Here is a 20,948-nt window from a genome sequence, read left to right on the forward strand (position 1 = left end):
TACAATTAGGTGGCATATGTCTCCTAAAAAAAACCAGCCAGCTAATTTAAAAAAAATAACTTAAGAAAAAAATTGTTGAAACCTAACTTACCAGGAACTTCTGAACTCGACTATCCATAAGTTGTTGCATCTCTTTTCAACGATCATCATTTCGCATATGAGTTTCTACAAAAAGCTCCCTCAATCATGGTTTGCGTCTAAGAACCATAGCCTACAAAAGAAAGCTATTGTTAGTCTAAGTATTTTCAACAACAAATAAATTTTGTTCGCATGAGAAATAAATATGTAATAATATTTTTTTTTTTATCATTTGCTTCGCATGAGAAACAAACAGAATGGTTCTGCCAGTATACATGGTTATTGAACCATGAGTCCTTTTGTTCTGGTTCTCTGCACCAGACCGTGACCGCTGCACAAAATGCTTCGACGTCATGTGTTGAATATAACTTTCTAGATAGCCTCCAAGACGTGTGGAGGTCTGAAATCTCTCCACACGGCCACCTCATCCCTGTCTAAAAGACCTCTTTCTTATGCTTTTTTTTTTCTTTTGTGTCTCATATATAAAATCACGTAACCTACATGGTAGAAATAAATTATAGTTTAAGATAATGAAAAATAAAATTTGATAGTTTAAATTAAAAATATAATATTTTGAATTTAATCTTACCTAGTTGAATTGTGATTCTCCCAAATCCTCATGGCAACAACATTGTCAGCCCCACTTAGTGAAATTTTTCCTTGCACGTCAATTTTATAAAATAATTAGTTTATTAAAATTAAAAGACTAAGCAAATTAAAATAATAATAAATACTAATTTTTTATGCGTATTCCAACTAGAAACCATCATATACACTTAAAAGTCCACATCAAAGCTGCTTTCATCTGAAAATTCTACTTTTTTAAAACATCATACATCAAGATTTCAAATAACCATAATTACTTCAACTCATCAATCAATTTTTAGAATTATCATATATGCTATGATTAGATGGGTTATATTTTAAGCATATTGTGATACATCATCTGCCAATTACAATAAAAAAGCCGAAAGATACCATAATTGTGAGCACAAGATAAACAATACCTGCCATGTCCTACAAATGTAAAGAAAACAATGCCTGCTAATCAGCAAAGCTTCTCCTTTTGAGTAGCTCCCATCTTGATATGGCATATTTGGTTTTTGACTAAGCTGAAAGAACTCTTGGACTTGTGGAATGGAACAGAAAGCTCGGAGTCGACAGGTATCTTTCCACACTTGCTTTCACAATTTCTTAGGCAGGAAATAATATATATGGTTTAACATAAAACAAATCATACATTAATATAACAAATTTTTTTAGAAAAAAAACTATAAAACACTTAAAAATATACAAATAAACTAAAAATATTACAAAAAATCTCAATAAATTAACCTAAAATATAAATGAATTACAAAAAATAAATATCTTTGCTTATTTTATGTATTGAAGCAACATAAAAAAAAAAACTCAATGAAAATTCCTAACACTAAAGATAGATATAGATTGACGTCGCCAACGGATTTGGGTGACCAGTTTTGTAAGAAAATAAAAGGGGGCTGTTGTTATTACTTGGCAGGAGAAAAGGAGAAAGGAGAAAGAAGAAAAAGAATTGGGGAGGGAATTGTCGGTAATAACTTACATTTTGCTGACAAAATTATTATGTCAGAAATTCTATAGGTAAATAATGACTTGTGAACTTTATGATGGAATTACCGACACAATTTTTATTTTTTTATTTTTTACTCTATAAAAAATTACCAACAAAATGTAATTCACTGTTATTTCTGTTGGAAATTTTCCGTCGCTCAATCTATCTGAAATTAATAATGAATTATTATATGTTATATTTTTATTCTTATTTGCTAATTTTCTAGTTTAAAGGTGAGAATAGAGCATATGACATGAATCAAAGTGAACAAGAAACTGTGCATTTTCAGCATAATATATACATCTCGAAGAAAATCCGCAACCCCTTTTCGTGGCGGCAATCGAAATCCTAATGACTCGAAGAACTCCAACACTTCTGCTCGAGGGCCTTGATACATCACATATAATCTTCTGATAATAGCACCAAATCATCAAGCAGGTCAAAGGTCTCAGGAGCAGGAGCAGGCTGAAGAAGAGCCATTAATACAGTTGCTTCCATTAGATGAACAAAATTTCCTATACACTTCACAATTTGGCATGTTGTGGAGCTATGAAGTCCAGTAGATATTTCATCCACAAATAAAAATTTTCTTGGCCCAAACAATCATTTCTCCTGCACAAAATATATTAACCCATTATCATTTGACAGACAAAATCACAAAATATTTCAACCTTGTAATTCACAATCAAACACAATATGGAAAGCTCTTCGTGTCTCTACCTGCTTGCTAGTTGCTACGATGGATTCATTTTTATGTACTCGTGTAGGAAAGTATCTATAACATGCAACTCGTTTTTTCATCGAAAGCAGAAAAGAGTAAAGTTCCCTTTATATAATGTGAAGATTCTTTTGCAAGTATAAACTGATTGTATCAGACACAATTTTATGGTCACGGACAGTGTCAAAAAGTATGAAGCCTTGCAAAAAAGGCCTGATTTTTAATAACAATTCCACCAGGAAAGGGGCACTGTGTACCAAAAGTTCATTAACTTGTAGGTGTCATGAACTGCATACATGAAAAAGATTTTAACTTAATTTTCTTTTTCATTTTTCACAGAAGAAGATTATAGCTTGTTATGGAAGATTATATGTGGAAGACAAAGGGACGAAAATAGTTGTAGATAAAAAATTATAAATGTCCTCCCTTTAATTCTACAGCGAATTAATATTACCAGAGTTTCATTAATTTCAGACAAAACCTCTAAATTTATCCTTTTATTTGTGTAAAATATTTATTTCTACCTTGATGTTTTTAATTTGATCAATCAAACCTTGTGTGTTTTCAATCTATTTAATTAACCTTTATTCAAATAATTCAATAACTAATTTCAATCAAGTTTCAATGTTAACTATGCATGCAAATATTACATTATTAAATACATTTCATTCATTCATGAGAGGATATTTTACATTTATATAGGAGCTATATCACCAAATATATTATCTTAAAAAATATATTAAAAATAGATAAAATGTGCTAGTTGTCATGACTAATTCATATTAAAAGCTAAATAATCATAAAATAATAATAAAAAGTTACTTCCTTGAAGTGTAATTAGTTTGGTAATGCTTACGGTGCATGATATTTTATAAAAATATTTTTTTAATTAAAAATATATTAAAAACATAGAGATCAATTCATTTAAAAAAAAATACAGAAAGATCAATCAATTAAACGAAATTCAAAGAACACAAGTTAACATATCAAATATTAAAAGTATATATAAAGGTAAAAATGAATAGTAGTTGATAAAAGTATATATAGCTAGGGATAAATTTAATATATTTTACTCCATGTTTTTTTTCTTTTTTGGTAGTGAGTGGTGACCAAACCTTCATAGCTGGGTTCCTAAATGAACAAATTGGATATATCCAAATTTCGCTTTCAAAGACAACTAGTTCACTGACAACCAAGAAAAATAAACGAGACTAGTAGTGCTAGGTTATGGTAGATCGATCAATTCCAACCAAGAAAAACAAGAAAAACAAAACGAGTGGTTTGCTTGCTAGACGTTATTTTATTACGTGAGGTGCTTTGTTGCAACTAACATGCTCTCATGACTTTTCGTGGCCCATGAAGTCGTTTTGTTTTTAGCAACTGTGTGAAGTGGAGTGAGTACTAAGTTCACTACTTCAGTGTTGTGTAGTGTTCGAGCAAGCAATATTACTCGTCTTGTAGTGCGATGACTGGGGCTTGGAGACCTTGCTTGTCGAGCAAACTTCCCATCCCAAGTTGGTGACCAAAATCATCTGTGTAATGGAATTTGATGGGTTAACTAAGCCTCGTTAGAAAAACCTAGAAATAACCGAAAGCCTCTAAAGGTTTTATAAAGCACTAGTGCATGCTTTGTGTCCCTTTCTCTTGGGATACATGCGATTCCATGCTTTTACAAAATTACATCTATGTTTGGTAAAATGGTGTGTCCTTGACTCGGATCAACTTCCAATATTGAATTTAATAACTATGATTAGAAGAGACTAAAATAATATATACTTTATGGCAAGTGTTTTGTTTTACCCCCACTTTTTACCCACATGCCGACTCGTCTTTATTTGAGCCACAAGAGATCTGAAACGAAATAATTATTAATTAGACTAATTAATGGAAACAATTATTTTCAATTGATCAATAGAAATCCCTTTAAGTTAATTTTAATTTAATATTTAAATTTCAAAATGATGTTATTTTAGTCATTAAAAAAAAATTTACATCAACTCACTTAATCAGTAACTTGAACTTTAACTCAGATCAACTTTCAATATCGGATTTAATTACTATGATTAGAAGAGATTAAAAGAATATATATCCTTCCCCTCCCCTTTTTACCCTATCCTTTCCACATGCCGACTCTTCTTTATTTGAGCCACAAGAGATCTGAAACGAAATAATTATTAATTAGACTAATGGAAACAATTATTTTAAATTGATCAATAGAAAGACACGAGGGAGCGAGATCAACGAGGAAGGTAAATACTTTACTTTCGTAATCCATCAATTAGTACCTAGCTTGAAACAAAAGCAGCACAACAGCAAGAGCATAGCGGCATCCCACCATCTCCTTACGTGCCTCTCACAACTGACTAAACCAAATCAATTTTCTACGCTAAGAATCTTCCCTATCCCTTGCAATGCTGACCCATCTGACATTATTTGATAACAACTAATTGCCTGCGAATTTAAACATTCATGGCTGCCCTCCCATCTCCTCTCCTGTACCCCCTTGTCTCCCCTAAAATAATGCATACACTCTGTTGAGTTAGTATAAACTGTTCTTGGTGTTGTTTTTAAGGTGATATCTTCATCAATAATTCATGTGCTGTACTTTAAATCTCGAGTTCACATTGTATCTCAACTATATATTATAACGATATGACCCTTTCAATTGTTTTATAATCAAGCAATTAAGAGTTTGGTTAATTTGATGCGTGACAGATTTTATGATCATGGGCAATCAAACACTTAGTTGATCCACTTAATCCGTCATCCATTATTGCAAGCAGGAATATGTAACAGCCACCTTAATTAATAAGTGAAAAGATTCTTATAGCACATAGTAGTCACAGGGCCAACATGATGAAGAGCAACTTCAATAATTTTGTTGACTTGCATGCATGGTTTTGAGTACATGGCCTCCTCCGATAATTGGGTCCTCTCCATATTTTCCCTTCCCTATAATGGCGCCTCTAATTATTGAGTGAACAAGCTCAATATAGTTTTATGTGTAATCCACAACGTATCATTGTTAAGGTGTATGATCTTTATTTGACCTTCACTTTACAGCTAATGGTTTGATGATTGGTGTTCTTTATATATATATATATATATATATATAATTTAAACACTGTAATTTCACTGATATAGATTAAGTTACTATCTTTAATTACTTTATTTAAATAAATAAATAAAAACAAATTGAAACTTGTAGTTATAAGAAAATAGATTCGGAAAAATATATACTTCACAGCAATGGTGAATCACAATCTTTCCAATAATTAATATTTGGTTTTTTAATGGACGAGAAATATAGTTTTCTGAAGTATTATTAGTTCTAACAAGATTTACTAAAACAAAACTTTTCTTTCAAATTAAATCATGCATGTAAACGTGTCTCAGATCATTGTGGAATGCGAAGTATTTTCATACTCAATAGAAGATCTTAACTGGATGCCAATCATTTCCAAATAACAAGATTAAATCATGAATATCATAGAAAATAAATAAAATGATATATATATATATATATATATATATATATATATATATATCAATATCAATTGTACTTTTACTAGATACTTACAATGGCTGCTTCACAACCATGACGTTAGAGATTCAAATATCTCTAACAAATGCTACCCCACGAGCAAGAATTCCTTGCATCTGTAAGTAAATATGATGCCATGTTGCATCCACTGCATCTAACCACGAAACTGTGGTTTATCTATTTGAGGAGGATCAAATTAACGAGGTCAACGTTAATGATACATGAACCACTGGGTTGTCGAATCCTTTTATAATTGTCCAGACCAATCCCTCTTCATTTGATTTTACCGTAGATTAAACGAGCATCATCAGGACTACGTCAAATTAATTTGTCATACTAAGTGCTTCAATTAAATATTCATAAGAACCATTGATGCCCTGACAGACATGAAGTCGAGCAGCTGATCAAGACTCCAACAAAACATATACCTGTCACATACTTGTAAGGTAAACATACCCTTCCTATACCAGTAAGCCAACTTGACACATGGTCACTAATAATAATGTCCCTTTCTTTTCTTGCTGGCTTGGGCACTTGGTGCCCCTTACTCCATGCCCTATTCCCACAAGCTTCACATGAGAGACAGAATAACTCAAGTTGATGAAGGGAGGGGGGGAAAAGTGAGAGTAATGGGTTTGCTTAAAAGGTAGCCGAATCTCTCAAATATACTCAAACAGTGGTGGCGATGGTACCTTACTTTAGCAAGACATGGAGTCTAATAAGCTAGCTCCCATGCTTTTGACGTGAAATACTGCCCTTTGCTTTTGATGGGTTCGAGTTTATTCGTGACTTCGTTCACATACTGTGAAAGACTGGCCTCTTGATGTTAACACTAACCAACCCTTCTTGAACTCTGCTAACTCTGTCATGTTTTTGCTCTTTCTAATTTCTCTCTAATATCTAACCAAACTCTTACTTAAAATTCCCTTTTCCTTTTAAAACAGTTCTTGTAATTGCTTAAAGATGCATGTATGTGTGGATCTTTTTAAATTATTACATTTAGTATGACCTTAATTTTTTAAATAATATTTATGTTTGGTTTCGGAGTTTAATTTAATGATATTTTAATTAATTGATAAATTAATTTTTATTGTCTCAGATATAATAATTTATAAAAATTTAACTATAATTGTTAATTTGTTTAATTAAAATCAAATTTCACATAGGATGCGCCTTCGTCTAATTAATTAATTCACCTGAAATCATATTAATTTCAAGCCTTTCTAATAAAAGAACAAAAACTTAAAATCTCCCTAGTTCCCAAAAAGATAACAACAAATTAATTTAATAAGCAAATTAAAAACACTTGATCATGGAAGCTTCATTGTTTTTTGTTTCTTCTTACTTGCATCGTGCAATCAATTTCTAAATCTGTACAGTTTTATTCAATGAATTAAAACTAAGAGCTTATAATTTTAATTGAAGCATTAAAGAAATACATTTATACCGCATGAAAAGTGAAAACTTTCCTTGTTAGTAACACTTCGAAGGTTGGAAACGCAAGAAAAGATTTTGGTTCCTTGTGTGTGGGTTGCTGTAGACTAAAATTTGTGGCAACTCTATACAGCTTTGTAAACATCTTTTCTTTCACTACAGTCTCTCTCTCTCTCTCTCTCTCTCTCTCTCTCTCTCTCTCTATATATATATATATATATATATATACCAAGCAACAAATTAACACCATGTTACCCTTCACTATTGTATATATATAACAAACCCCACCTTAACTTCCCTCATTACTCTCTATCTCAGTACTCTTTTCTTTTTGGTTTTTTCTTCTTTCACTCTCTACAAGCCCTTCTTAATTTGTTAGGTCACTTGGGCATATCGCATCTCTCATACTGTATTTCACATAAGGTCTTTGGGGATGGATATGGAAGCTCAAGATGATTTCGTGGGGTCTAATGATCTTACTCAGATCATTAAAGGCAAACGCACCAAGCGCCAAAGGTCATCGTCCCCGTATATGGTGATGACCTCTAGCTCATCAAGTGGTTATGGTGGCGGTGATGGCGGAGGAGAGAGAGGAGTGCTTATAGAGGAGCATGGTTCAATTTCCTCCCCTACAACTTCTAGTGAGGTTACTGAGAGGACAGAAGAAGAAGAAGATATGGCTAATTGCTTGATTCTACTAGCACAAGGTGACCGTCCAAAGCAAATTCATGAAAACAAAAGCGGTAAAGTGGAGAAATTTAGAGCTCGAAAATCATCAGACATGTCCACACCAACTATTAACAAGGCAGGTTTCTTGGTATACGAATGCAAAACTTGTAACCGGAGTTTCCCATCTTTCCAAGCATTAGGCGGGCACAGAGCCAGTCACAAAAGGCCTAAAGCCACAGCGGAAGAGAAAAAAGGTCTTGTGGTGGCATCAATGGAGGATCTTGGCGTTTGTCAATTGATTAAAAGGAGTAATCTTGATCCTTCTCTTTCTCTCCAAATAGGCCACAACAATAACGTCAACAAGGGTTTTCAGGGTAACAAGGCTAAGACTCATGAGTGCTCAATTTGTGGCTCGGAGTTCATGTCTGGCCAAGCTCTTGGCGGTCACATGAGAAGGCACAGGGCTAACACAGGCAACCAGGCGGGCATGATCACTACTGATTCATCCAGTGCCACCGCTGAGTCTAATATTCATGGTGATCATCATCAGATCAAGCCAAAAAATATTTTGGCCTTGGATCTTAATCTACCAGCTCCCGAGGATGATCATCACCTTCGTGAATCCAATTTCCAATTCACGTCAACCCGGCAAGCACTAGTGTTCTCCGCCACAGCCTTGGTGGATTGCCATTACTAGAAAAATACTAAAAAGATCCACAGGGATCAACCATGTGAATTATTTTATTTTTACCATTCCTATATACTTTACTATAATTCATTACTATCCAAATTCTTTCAATTCTTTCCTGTTTAGCTTCAATTGTTAGCATTAACTAAGTTTAATTTTTAAGAATGAATACTTTGAGTGAGTAAGCGGTTAGTGTTCATGGTTGCCTTTCATTCACGAAAAGTGAGTGATGGGAGGCATCTTTATCATCTTTATCCTCTCTTTTTTTTTCCTTTTTGTTTACAATCTTTAAAATTAAATTTTTGGGTTGTTTCCAAGTGGGATAGCTATGTGCAGCACTCAAGAGAGAGAGACATGGATGGACATGGCTACGGTTCGGCATACCACCAATACCACAACCATAGCTCGTGGATTAGGTTCTCCGAATACGTGCATTTCTTTAAAGAAAAATTGTTGCAATAAAGCAAAAGAAATGAGAGGAATTGTTGGTTGTAGTTTGGTTTTATGATTTTAATTACTCTTTATTGAATGTATAAATTAAAATAAAAGACGTTGAATGGATCACTTACCATAAAACTCAACTATCAAATTTAATATGATATTGTAGCCTCGAAGAGCTCTAACAACTCGATGAAGATTTTAAAGCCCAAGCCAACTCAATCAACTCAATTAGGTAAGGATACAATTAATTAATGCATGTGATCAATCACAAAAGCAACAAACACTCTAATTCTCTAGCTAGGTGGTCATTAATTAAACTTATAGGAGACTATCATGGAATAATTGCAATCTAGAACGGCTACTCAGTGCCAACCATCCCGCCATCACCACTCAAAGACTACCCTATCCAACCAACACTACTTACTTAACATGTTGCCTAATGATAAGGCTCAAAGGAGCCGAGCCACTCGTAAGTAGCTTGAAGCTCCACTCTCTAAGAGCTTGATTCAAACTTATTTGTTAACAAATGATGAGCTTATGTTATATAAATAGATCGAATTTGAGCTCAGCTATACTTGGCTCATTAAAGTTTATGAGCAGACTCAATTAGGCTTCTTAAGGTTCATGAGTCGGCTTAAACTTATAAGCAAATTCGTTTAAAAGCTAGTAAAGAAGATTTTATAAACTTGTGAAAATTTAAAAGGATAAATAGTTGATATAAGATTTCATAAAATAAATTAATTTAATATATAATCAAAAACATTCTTTTTATAAAATAATAAATTCATTTTCAACCCCCTTTTAAACTAAAAACACCTAATAAGTATCTTAGAGACCAAGATCAATCTTTTTATTGTTGGAATTTAGCCGATTAATAACTTTCTCTGTCCATTATTGTTTTCTAGTGACTTTCTCTTGTCTCTCTCAAACTCAACAACTATAACGTGAAAAAAATAAAGTTTTTTTTTTTTTTATCAAAACATAAAAATCTAAAAAAAATAAGATCAAAATCATGGGCTGAATTATCACAATCAACAACTTAAGGACCAAATCTTGAATGGGATACCTACTGCAGGACCATGTCGATAAAGAAAAAGAAAATTATGGATTCATGAAGAAGGAAGGATAGATAATGGAGAGATTGAATGAAATGAGATTGATTAACACTAGTGGGTTTTGACCAGGTTTTACTTCAAGTCGACCGGATCCTGGGTTTTTATCTAGACTAGGCTTAGTCAAATTTTTTTAATCTTATTTTTTCTTTAACCTGGACCAATCAAGACCTTAAATCAACCATTTTAAACAGTGATAAACATACTGCAAAATAATAGAAAGCGCATGATCAAAGTGTTTAAAAGAAACTTACTACACTATTATCATATATAGTTATGTTGTACATTGTACTACTGTACAATCATGTCTATACTCGAATCCACTACCTTCTTACTGTATATAATTATGTATAATAAGTGTATTTACTTTTTATTTTTTATGGCCCGTAGTAACTAGGAGAGGTGTTATTGAATTCTTAGTAATTAACCAACGCAACTCATTATTTTCAATATTTTAAGTGAAGTTGCGATAAATAAAGTGAAAATGTTATGTTTATATATTAAAATATTATCAGAGTTGTAAAACCTAGATAGATTTTTCTTAGTAATTAACCAACATAACTCATTATTTTGATTATATTAAGTGAAGTTACGAGAAATAAAGTTAAAATGATAAAAATATTACCAGAGTTGTAAAACCTATATAGATCTAACGGGTTGATCTAGCATTTGCCTAACCTAAAATATGAATTGATCTGAGTTAAAAAGAATAAAAAAATAAAAAACTTGACTAAGCCAATTAAGAATCTAGGTTGGTCCATTGACCATGTCGACCTGACTTAGTCATAACTTTACTCTTAATTATTTGATTTTAAAAAAATATTAATTAAAATAATATTATTTTCATCATTAAAAAAAAAAAACATCCTAGCTCTAGAACCGGTCAACCCGTTGGGCTTTACAAGAATATTACCGAGAGAATTCGCATACGTCTGATTGTAGCTGTACACTTTGTTCTTCTTCTTCTTTCTCTTTTTTTTTTTTTTTTTTTTTTTTGTCAGAAGCTCTTACCCTTATTTTCTCGTAACTAATAAAGTATTTATAATAACTTGAAGTGGTCGCCAAAACATGCATCCACCACCAGTCAGTCAACTACAATTTGATCGCTGGAATAGAGGGACAGCATTAATGTCTTTTTTACACATCTTTATATATGTATCGACTCCTCAATAAATAAATTATTTGACCTCACTTACAAAAAATAAAAAAATTCCTTTTATATATATATTTATTAGTTTTATAGAAAAATTGCCTTTTTCTTTTTGTTTTAATTTAAAACATGATGTTATTGTATACGTTACGTCAGCTAGCTAGTATTCAGCTGTAATACTTGGTTTATATATTGAGAATCCGTCTCTATCAGTGTGTTCATGGGTAGGGTTTTTCACAAACTTTTATTTCTCAATTATTTCGAATGAAGATGAATATGCTTTCGATGCATTATCCAACCATTTTATGGTACAGAATATTAATTTAATGTTTAATAGATTTTTTCAATTGTTATAAATGAATAAATATGAATTTTTATTAAATTATATATTTTTTTAATTTCAAGATATAAATAATTTTAAATCAAATTTGATGATTTATAACAAATTTAATTTTTAAAACATACAAATTAACTAACTTTAATTGTTATAAAATTAAAAAGAAAAGAAAAGAAAATTATAATTGAATTATCTTTCAATACTTTTATTAGTTAGTATATCACTTGACAACACATAGCATATTTTTGCTAATAATCTTGTAGTAGAATACAGATTCCTTGTGGGAGCTGCAGGCTGCCTCTGACTTGTCCTGTCGGTATTTCCAATGACTAAAACTGGCATTGTTTTGTTAGTCTTCCATAGTAGGAGTATTGATTAGTGCTTAAGAGTTATAAAATAGGCGTTTAATCCACTCATTGAGCAAGCAAATCAGGCTGGATCACACATGATCTTGCTATAATTTATTGAGCAGATGTAGCTAACTAAGCTTGCTCGTATATATACTTTTTCAATAGTGGGTGGGGTCGTTCCTTCTTGGTGAAAAACACAGGACATGTAATATTATTATATTTAAGAGATTGGACTTAGCTTTTTTTTTTTTTTAGTTTAATGTGGGTATCCGGGCCAGCTTGCGTGCACCTTAGTTAGATAGGTGGTACGTACTTTGCCGCTAACAGGGTAGAGTTCTCTATAATGTAAAAATCCGATGCTTGGGCGCTGCAAGCATGTTTTAAAGAAGAAACAAATCCATGTTCATTCAATTATGTAATAGATAAAGCAACGACAATAAATAAACCGAATCTTAAAAGAAAAGATAATAACGATAACCAGAAGAAAAAGATCATTTGTCAAATGAAAAAAAAAATCACGAAGTTGAATTCCAAGATAACCTAAAATTAAAAGATAAAATTGAAATCAAAATTTAAATGGCAGAATAAAGCGTCTCACATCAACTTGAGCTAGCATGACAAACTCACAATTCAAATTCTTGAGGTCGAGCAAACATTATAGAAAGCAAATTAAAAAATAATAATAATAATAGTTCATCCCCAACAATTCAAATGTAGAAGGCTGGAATTGAAAAAAATAAGTCAACAAAAAGAAGTAAAAAAACACCTGCAAACCTGGTTAAGTTCGTCAAAGCTTGTAAGTCGGATCATACGAACGAGATAACCTAATAGAAGACAAAATAGAAAAAATGACAAAGCTTAACTCAACTTTGAAGGACAAAACCAAGAAAATATATAGAAAAATACCTTAAAAAAATGGTCGAGTTAACCGATCAAACTTGTTGTCCATATCATGAGATAGAAATAACCTGATTGAAAGAAAGCTGAAGAAAATCATAAAGCCTGTTTTTCAAAATAAACAACGTTAAATGAAAAAAATGATGTAAAATCATGTTAACTTTTCAAACTCATGACCTAAGTCACTAAACCAAAAGCATCCTATTTGAAAAAAATTACGAAGCCTAAATTCTAACAAATCAAATGTTGAAAGATGAAATTAAAAAGAAAAAACTCAATTATACAAAAGGATAAAAAAAAATAGCAATTAAGAGAATGAAGACCAAATGTGAAATAAGAAATAAATGGGAGGAAAAATTAAAATTTTGAATTTAAAGGGGAAATTGAAAAGAAAAATTAAATTCATAGAAGAATAAAAATAAAAAAAATAAAAAAATAAATATCAAATTTGAAAAAAAAATAATCACAATTGTGTATCCAAGGATGAAATTGAAATTTGATAAAAGGGTCAAGAGCAAAAATTAAAAATCAAAACAACGATGATCAAAGTTGAAATAGCAATAAATGAGAAGACAAGTCTAAAATTTTAAACAGTCAGTGCGAATTTCGAGTGAAGAAAAGGGAAAAGAAAAAAAAATTATCATCACCTAAACCACTACACACATTGATGCCCTTGGAAGAAAGTGTTGTGATGCTTTCAATATCCTCGCTAAAGTTAGTGTTTAGCCACCAAATTACATCTCATGCACAACATGAAAGGTGTGAGCGTTCCCATACATTAGTTTTTTTTTATTATATTTAATATTTGTTAAAATACAAAATTGTGCCTCAATTAAGTATTTTATAATAAAAAAAAATTAAGATGAAAATAAAAAAATCTCAAGATGCTCGTTAAAGAAATTTCGAATGATCATGGTGGTTTTTTTTTTGTTTTAAATATAACGCAATGATCATGGTGGTTGTACAACGCCAAGCACGTGTCTTCACACGTCACACCACAAAATATATATGGGTACTCTTGTTATACAAATTATACATGGCTCTTCTTGTTACACGTGGAAAGAAATGTGTGGCTAATTACTTGAAAATAAAATCGTTTACTTGAACTGTATTTCTTCTACCTGCTTGCTGCTTCTCTGAGGAAGAGGCGCAAAGCAAATTCTAACGGCACAAAAAAAGGGAGGAAATAGAAGAAACAAAAAGAAAAGAAAAGAAAAGTAGCTTTGCGTGCCCCACCCCACTCCTCAAATGTTGCCAGGATACACGTGTCTTTGCCAGCACAGCATAACCAAGATGCTACATATGTGGTTGTGTTTAATCTATGCGTGAAAAAATAACTTCTTCTCATTATCAGAAAGGAACTTCCGTTTTGGTTCTCAATTACGGTTTGATGTTACGTTCTAGATATATATTTCCCGTGATTTTCCGCAGGCTACGAAATTCTTTTAAATTTAAAAAGGTAATAGGTTAAAAAAATCAAATATTAATTCATTAGTTCAAGTGACAATTTAAATAATAAAAAAAATTAATAAAAAATAAAACAAAATAAAAAAATCATTCATAAGTCTATTTGAAATGGAACGAGTTATATTGGTTATTCTGAGCAAAATAAAACGAACTTGATAGCCCTTTATGAACACGGTCATGAATTTAAAAGGTTAGCTCTGGATGATTTTGATTTTTTTTATATATTTTTTTTTAAATTGATTTTTTTTTAAATTTCATCTTTCAACATTCAGTGGTTGGGGATTAGACTTTATAATTTTGTTTTGCTTTTTTTTTTCTAGAATATTATCTCAGTCATATATTTTGGGTTATGTGTTTGATGGGATGACACAGGTCAAGCTTTTTTTTAATAATTTTTTTTTAATTGACTTGGGGTTGAGTTTTGAATATTTTTTTTTATTTTGCATTCTATGAGGTTATCTTGTTCTCATGATCTGGATCGTGTGTTTGGTGATTTAACCTAATTCTTTTCTTTCTTTTTTTTTTATTTTTTAATCCATCATCAATCATGTGAATATACATTATAATATTTTATTGATCATTCATAACAAAAATTATCATAATATGCAATAGAATAATAAAATAAAATAAAATCCCTAATTAAAATATAGGGTTGATAAACAATAATCTTTAAATAGAAAACCATGAGTCCCTAAACATAATGTTTTGATACCACATATAAGCAATTCTCTAACTATAAACCTGAAAAATCAAATAAAAATTGTAATACTAATGATCTTAGAACTCCATAATTTTCACATTCAAATAAATATTTAAAGAAAACATATCTTGAATTAATTTGATAAGAAAAAAGCATACACTAATGAGGTAAAGAGAGGACAAGTTTTATAAATAGACTCTTTATATTACATATTCATCAAGAGTGTAGTTATTAACTACCAATAAGGTTTTAGCATTAATAATTATTAAACCATTTAATAAATAATTATCTCATTCATGTGGATCACATCTTACACCTTCCTTAAAGAGATCTATGAATAAGATTTATTATCCATTGAATTCAATATAATTCCAATAAAACAAAATGGGAAGGGGATATTGAAATTGACGTGATGGAGATAGCGTTTGATTATTGAATTAAAGGATAAAAACAAAGATAAATACGACAATAAAACATATTCCCTTATTCTTTATATTTTAGAATAATAAAAAATTATTTTAAATTTTTATATCTTTGTTTTTATTCTCCCAGCCAAATATACTTCTATCATTTTTATATTTGTCTCTATATCAAGAATCATTAACCATAACCATATGCGACCATAGGAAGTGCCTATCCATGGGCCCATAGTGAAACGCCCACAATATTTCCCATGTCCTCTACAAGACTTTTGTTTTGATAAATTATACATCGAATATGATTATTCAGGTTGCTGTGGTGTAGTGGTTATCACGTTAGTCTTACACACTAAAGGTCCCCAGTTCGATCCTGGGCAGCAACATTGACTCTACAATTATATATGTATCGATCTTTTTGAAGTTAAATTTTTCTCCCTCCCTTGTTTTCGATCGTGGATTCATAGGGTATTGGGTAACTTTAGTTACAATATTTCAGGTTTTAATTGTAAGCACCAAGCACATACCATTTCATCTCATTAAATTTTTTTTTTTTCCCATAGAAAAAGAATTCCATCATTTTGCTTTTGTTCCTTCCATTCAATTCCGTTGTCTTTGAATAATTCTAGAAAACGACACAGAAATTGCAAGCTATGCTTACCAAAGCCATAAATACCGAAACCAAATTAGCAAACACTATTAAATCTGCATGCATCTCACCTGAATACAAGCCCCTAGGAAACGCAGGGCTTGATAAACAACACAAGAGCAAGTGATTAAGATGCACGTCCAAGTAGAATCCCTCATGCAAGGAGCAGCACATACGGCTTATGGAACATCCGCCCATATATATATATATATATACATGCACACATATCATACATGTATGATTGTGCATTTCTCAGAAACAAAACTTGTATCAAATCGCATGGTGTACAACTGCATACATAGGATCCCCACGCATTGGCGTTCATGGATGGAGAAACTAATACCTTGAAATAAAATAAAAGCATTCCAAAAGTATGAACTTGAAATTCCCAGAATGTAATGTTAAAGTGAAAAGATTTAACATTAGAGAACTTCCCAAGAGAAAGCTACATGTGAAAAAAAAAAAAAGAATGAACATGAAACAACAAAAGCATGGCTGCAACGTAAAATGAGAACTAATCATCTCTACGACTAATTTGCACTTTCCAATGCTCCTGCGATATAAAAAATTTAGCAAATTCATTAATTTCATAGACAGACAGCATATATATAAATTGTCGAAAGCCTCAACAAATGATATCCAATGGTTTCTTTTTTAACCATCCTGTAGTAGTATAGAATAAGTCAATTTAACTTAAGGAGAGTGGAATCTTGGTATCCTATTTTATAAGGCTCCGTGTCAGTAATTAGGAAAAAATATATGTCAGGCTATCCTCAAATATTTGTTATATGAGTATTTTACCAAGCAATTCTGCATCCTGGTCACTGAATCTGAATGGCAAAGAATTGTTTTCACCATAGAATTGTAGAGTAGTCTTGATCAGGCTAAATAAGTTTGAAACTCTAAAGGCGGCATAAAGACAGCCTGGCACATTACAATATGCGAGGATCCAGGCTGCTATTTTTTTTTCAACTACTTTTGTCTTACATTTTGGTAATACCTATCTCTTTTCTTCTTGGGCTGCTGAACAATAGAACTGTTATTTATCTAATGACTTGTTTTTCAAAATTACATCTACAAAAAGTAAAATGAAATATAGAGCAACCGAATTCCTCGTCTAAGGTAGAAATTTAAAAGCCTGAATATCTTCTATTTGACATGTGAGCTCGAGTTGAGTCCTAAGAGGCAGGAGATTGAATCGCAAAGGAATCAACAAGTTCACTATACACTTAATAAGAAATTGTGGAATTTAGACACCAAATATTGTTAGGTATTCAGATTGCAGGGATCCATAGCAAGGAGGCTTAAAGATATGGTTATGAAACTATTTCCTCTCTTCGAATGATTTTAACAAGGAGATGATGCTCACATACCTTACTGATGCTAGTTGTTCACATGTATAGTCCCCATTCAAAGAGTGGCTCCAAAAGTTGCTTGCCCTTAGTTAGCATAGACATTCAACCTCACCTGAGCAGTAACTTCTGGGTGAAGCTTAAGTTCAGCAATGTATTCTCCTGTTTCCCTGATATCTGGAAGAGAAACAATCCGCTTGTCCACATCCCTATGGATCAATGAAGAAATCAATAAGCAAAAAACAGGGGCATGGAAGGAAAAGATGTGTATGTGTATACGTGTATGTGTGTGCATGCCATCCCACTGATAAAGACACCTTCATGTACACATATGCCTGGTGCGAACTGAACTGTCATTGGGTTAAGAACACTCTATTTGTATCTTGATAGCTAAAATATTGGCAAAATACTACCAGAGGATTAAAAAAGATACAGATTGCATGCATAACATGAAAAAAATACATCCCATATCTTACACCTCAATACTATTTTGAGCTCATATGTTGTATATTTGAAAGCTCCAATGGAATGGCCAGCAAATTGAAAGTGACCAATAAAGGTATGCAAGGACTGTCTTTCTGGATTACATTTCAAAGTGTTATTTCCTCTAACCCTTGGTTTCAGGACATCATAATTCTTAATAATATCTTCTCTCATAATGGAATCAAACTGAGCATAGTGTGGACTTGTTCACATGTTTGCATTTTCTAAAAGGAAGACAAACATTTAGAATTCAACACTTGAAATAACATGTAAGAAGTTGCTTTTTTTGGCTGAAAGAAGGGCAGTGGCTGTAGTGTCCTCAATTACAAAATAGCACATATAATTATAATCATTATTCTAAGGTTCATGAAAAATTTGCATAACTACAGAACCTATCTTAAGAATTTGACAAAAGAAATGCATATGTTTCCTGAGTTACTAATAAGTTTCCAGGCTCAATTTACAATGTTCATGATAGTGGCAAGTGTCTGCATGGTGGTAAATCTGCATAGAGTGGAAAACAGTACCTCTGAATCTGTGCCTTGATTATATCAACAAGATCTTGAGCAGTTACACTGCCAAAATACATTCATTTAGACACCATATGCAGAAAATGAACCATGCATAACATAAGAAACAAAAGGTTGCTCTGGATTCAACTTACGTCCCAAATATCTGTCTTCCCTTTCCCCCTTTGCGCTTGACCTTGAATGCTCCAACAGTTTCAAATATGAGTGCCAGCTGCTGTGCCTCTTCTTTTACCTGCAGAATGATAGCAATTAAAAGAAAAGGCACACAAGATAGACAATTAATAGTGACAGATACGTGCAGCATTTCATTACCCGTTTTTTCTCAGCCTCAATTCTTTCCTCTTCCATCCGCATTTCCCTGGAAATCAAGAGAGTGCAATCAAATTAATATTGGATCGGAAAATAAAGTCTTAAAACAAACAAAATTTAACATATATACTTGTCATCAGGAAATTTCAATAAACATAAACTTCACGCAAAACTTGAATTCTTATGATGTGCAAGCTGAATCTAAAGCTCTTGCATATAGGCTCAATCTGTAGATTCATCTCCATGGGTAATACTTTTGAACCTCTCAACTACAAACGTTTCCAGAAGGCTCCAATTAAACTTCCAAGGTAATTTACTAGTGGATGCAATCAAAAAAGAAAAAAGATCCAAGCATGACAATGATGCTCATCCACAATGCCTGCTGAATACCCATCGATGCTTATAGGGAAATAAATCACTATTCCTCTAAGAAGTGTTATGAGAAGGGTTAAAAGAAACTAAGTACAGTTCATTTGTGGGAATGGTCATGGTTTTTTTTTTTGCCTGTTTCTCTCCAAAAATGACCATGGAAGAAGATAAAAGGAACCACAAAGCTCAACTTAACTATACTTCGATCCCCATTAATTGAAGTCAGCTACATTGGTCTTCCTCCTCCACCAACTCAATTATGAAAATCACAAATTCTAATGATTTCTCAAAAGTCCACTCAAATTATAGTTTCCATAGTTGAGTTGTGTGTGTGTTTTACCATCCACAGTTGTCATGAGAAGGAGCATCAGTTGGACAAAGTTTGTCGTGCAAGATAATGGATGTTTAGTAGTTAAAGAGATGCTTGTTAGGTCACCGGAGGCTTTTAGCTATCAGATCATCGTTATGGGGAGTCAGGCTAGCCAAAAACAATGTCTCCCTGTCAGGTATAGATGAATGAGGAGTATTACAATGAATATTATAAATTCCATATTTTGAGTAGCACCATCTCATTTTCAGAGGGATATTCCAGCTTAAACATCTGCACAGGCCACCTACTGCATATCACGTTCATGGATTGAATACTTTTAACAGGTATATTTAAGCCACCAAAATCTCATTCGAATTGAGAAAATGTTATTTTCTCCAACAAATGGATGATAAGTTTCTCTCAAGGCACTAATATAATCAACACAAAAATTAAGACATAAGAAAATCAATGTATATTGGTCAAATTAAACCTTACTTGACTAAACCAGGAGTGACAATCTGAGCCTTGCCTGTAGGCAGCAGAAAATTCCTGTAAAAGCCAGCCTTGACATCAACTAGTTGCCCTTTCTTTCCCAAATCTGTCACATCCTCTTTCAATATTATCTAACACAACAACAATAACAACAATGCACAAAACCCCATTAATTAAAAAGACTAAAACCAAAGAGACTCTCTCTTTGGTAGCCATAAAAAACAAACCAAGATTGAATCTTTCTTTCAAGAAAACACAGTGTGAGAGAACATTACAAGAACCCAATTCAGATTGTGCAATTTGATTGTTACCTTTCTTGTCTTTTTGGCTTTCTTCTGAGCTAAAACCAACATAGGTATTCTTTTGTCTGGGAACTTGGAGATTTCATTTGTGGGTCCGACAAAACCGTGAAGCCAAGAAGAAGAAGTGCATGAAAGAGTTGTTGCCGCTGTAAATGGTGATGCCATTTTCCGACACACAAAAAAACCTGCTGTGCTCTTCGTTTCCCTGGTCTTATCCGTTGGGCTCTCGTGCTCAGCTCGTGTACTGTTTTGACACAAAAGAACCTGCTCTCCAAGTTTGTGCCTTTTTTTCGCTGTTTTAGTCCTCTTTGTGTGGATATAAACTACAATGCTACGGATTCCTTCTCCGAATTGCGTTGATGCCCTTGTTTCGTTTTTGTACCGTTCATTCCTCTTGACATTTAGTCAAATTGATCCCTATACATAATTTAGGTTCAAATTGGTCCTTATTCATAATTTTGCGAGAAGTCAAATCATTATAAGGGTAAACTACATATATATTTTTTTTAATTTTAAGATTCAATAATCTTCTCACAAACGCGCGCACACATTCCAAATAA

At 32.3% G+C, this 20,948-nt stretch overlaps 2 protein-coding genes and 1 non-coding gene across 3 annotated transcripts; 2 read left to right on the top strand and 1 right to left on the bottom strand.

Moving 5' to 3' along the window:
- The first annotated feature begins 7,614 nt into the window (after positions 1 to 7,614).
- LOC18098254 (zinc finger protein ZAT5) lies at positions 7,615 to 8,833 on the top strand. The gene has a single exon (XM_006384903.3). It carries the CDS (start codon positions 7,799 to 7,801, stop codon positions 8,729 to 8,731), a length of 933 nt encoding a protein of 310 aa, XP_006384965.2. The 5' UTR covers positions 7,615 to 7,798; the 3' UTR covers positions 8,732 to 8,833.
- Positions 8,834 to 15,905: 7,072 nt separating this feature from the next.
- On the top strand, positions 15,906 to 15,978 carry TRNAV-UAC (transfer RNA valine (anticodon UAC)). Its single transcript has one exon. It is a non-coding gene; the product is annotated as a tRNA-Val (tRNA).
- A 613-nt stretch (positions 15,979 to 16,591) lies between these two features.
- Positions 16,592 to 20,674, bottom strand: LOC18098255 (50S ribosomal protein L9, chloroplastic). The gene is made up of 7 exons (XM_006384905.3): positions 20,398 to 20,674; positions 20,090 to 20,217; positions 18,919 to 18,964; positions 18,741 to 18,838; positions 18,604 to 18,651; positions 17,615 to 17,802; positions 16,592 to 16,794 (listed from the first exon to the last, which is right to left on the bottom strand). Exons 1-6 carry the CDS (start codon positions 20,551 to 20,553, stop codon positions 17,682 to 17,684), a joined length of 597 nt encoding a protein of 198 aa, XP_006384967.1. The 5' UTR covers positions 20,554 to 20,674; the 3' UTR covers positions 16,592 to 16,794; positions 17,615 to 17,681.
- Positions 20,675 to 20,948: the final 274 nt, after the last annotated feature.

Source organism: Populus trichocarpa, chromosome 4 (assembly GCF_000002775.5).
Source record: "Populus trichocarpa isolate Nisqually-1 chromosome 4, P.trichocarpa_v4.1, whole genome shotgun sequence".
In the NCBI taxonomy this organism is placed as follows: domain Eukaryota; kingdom Viridiplantae; phylum Streptophyta; class Magnoliopsida; order Malpighiales; family Salicaceae; genus Populus; species Populus trichocarpa.

What these genes read in the sequence shown, in the direction of transcription:
- LOC18098254 (XM_006384903.3), top strand. Translation starts at nt 7,799, where the DNA reads ATGGATATGGAAGCTCAAGATGATTTCGTGGGGTCTAATGATCTTACT.
- LOC18098255 (XM_006384905.3), bottom strand. Translation starts at nt 20,553, where the DNA reads ATGGCATCACCATTTACAGCGGCAACAACTCTTTCATGCACTTCTTCT. An exon ending in TTGAGGCTGAGAAAAAACGG is followed by an intron (nt 18,839 to 18,918) that starts GTAATGAAATGC and finishes ATCATTCTGCAG; the next exon opens with GTAAAAGAAGAGGCACAGCA. An exon ending in GGAAGACAGATATTTGGGAC is followed by an intron (nt 18,652 to 18,740) that starts GTAAGTTGAATC and finishes GTATTTTGGCAG; the next exon opens with TGTAACTGCTCAAGATCTTG.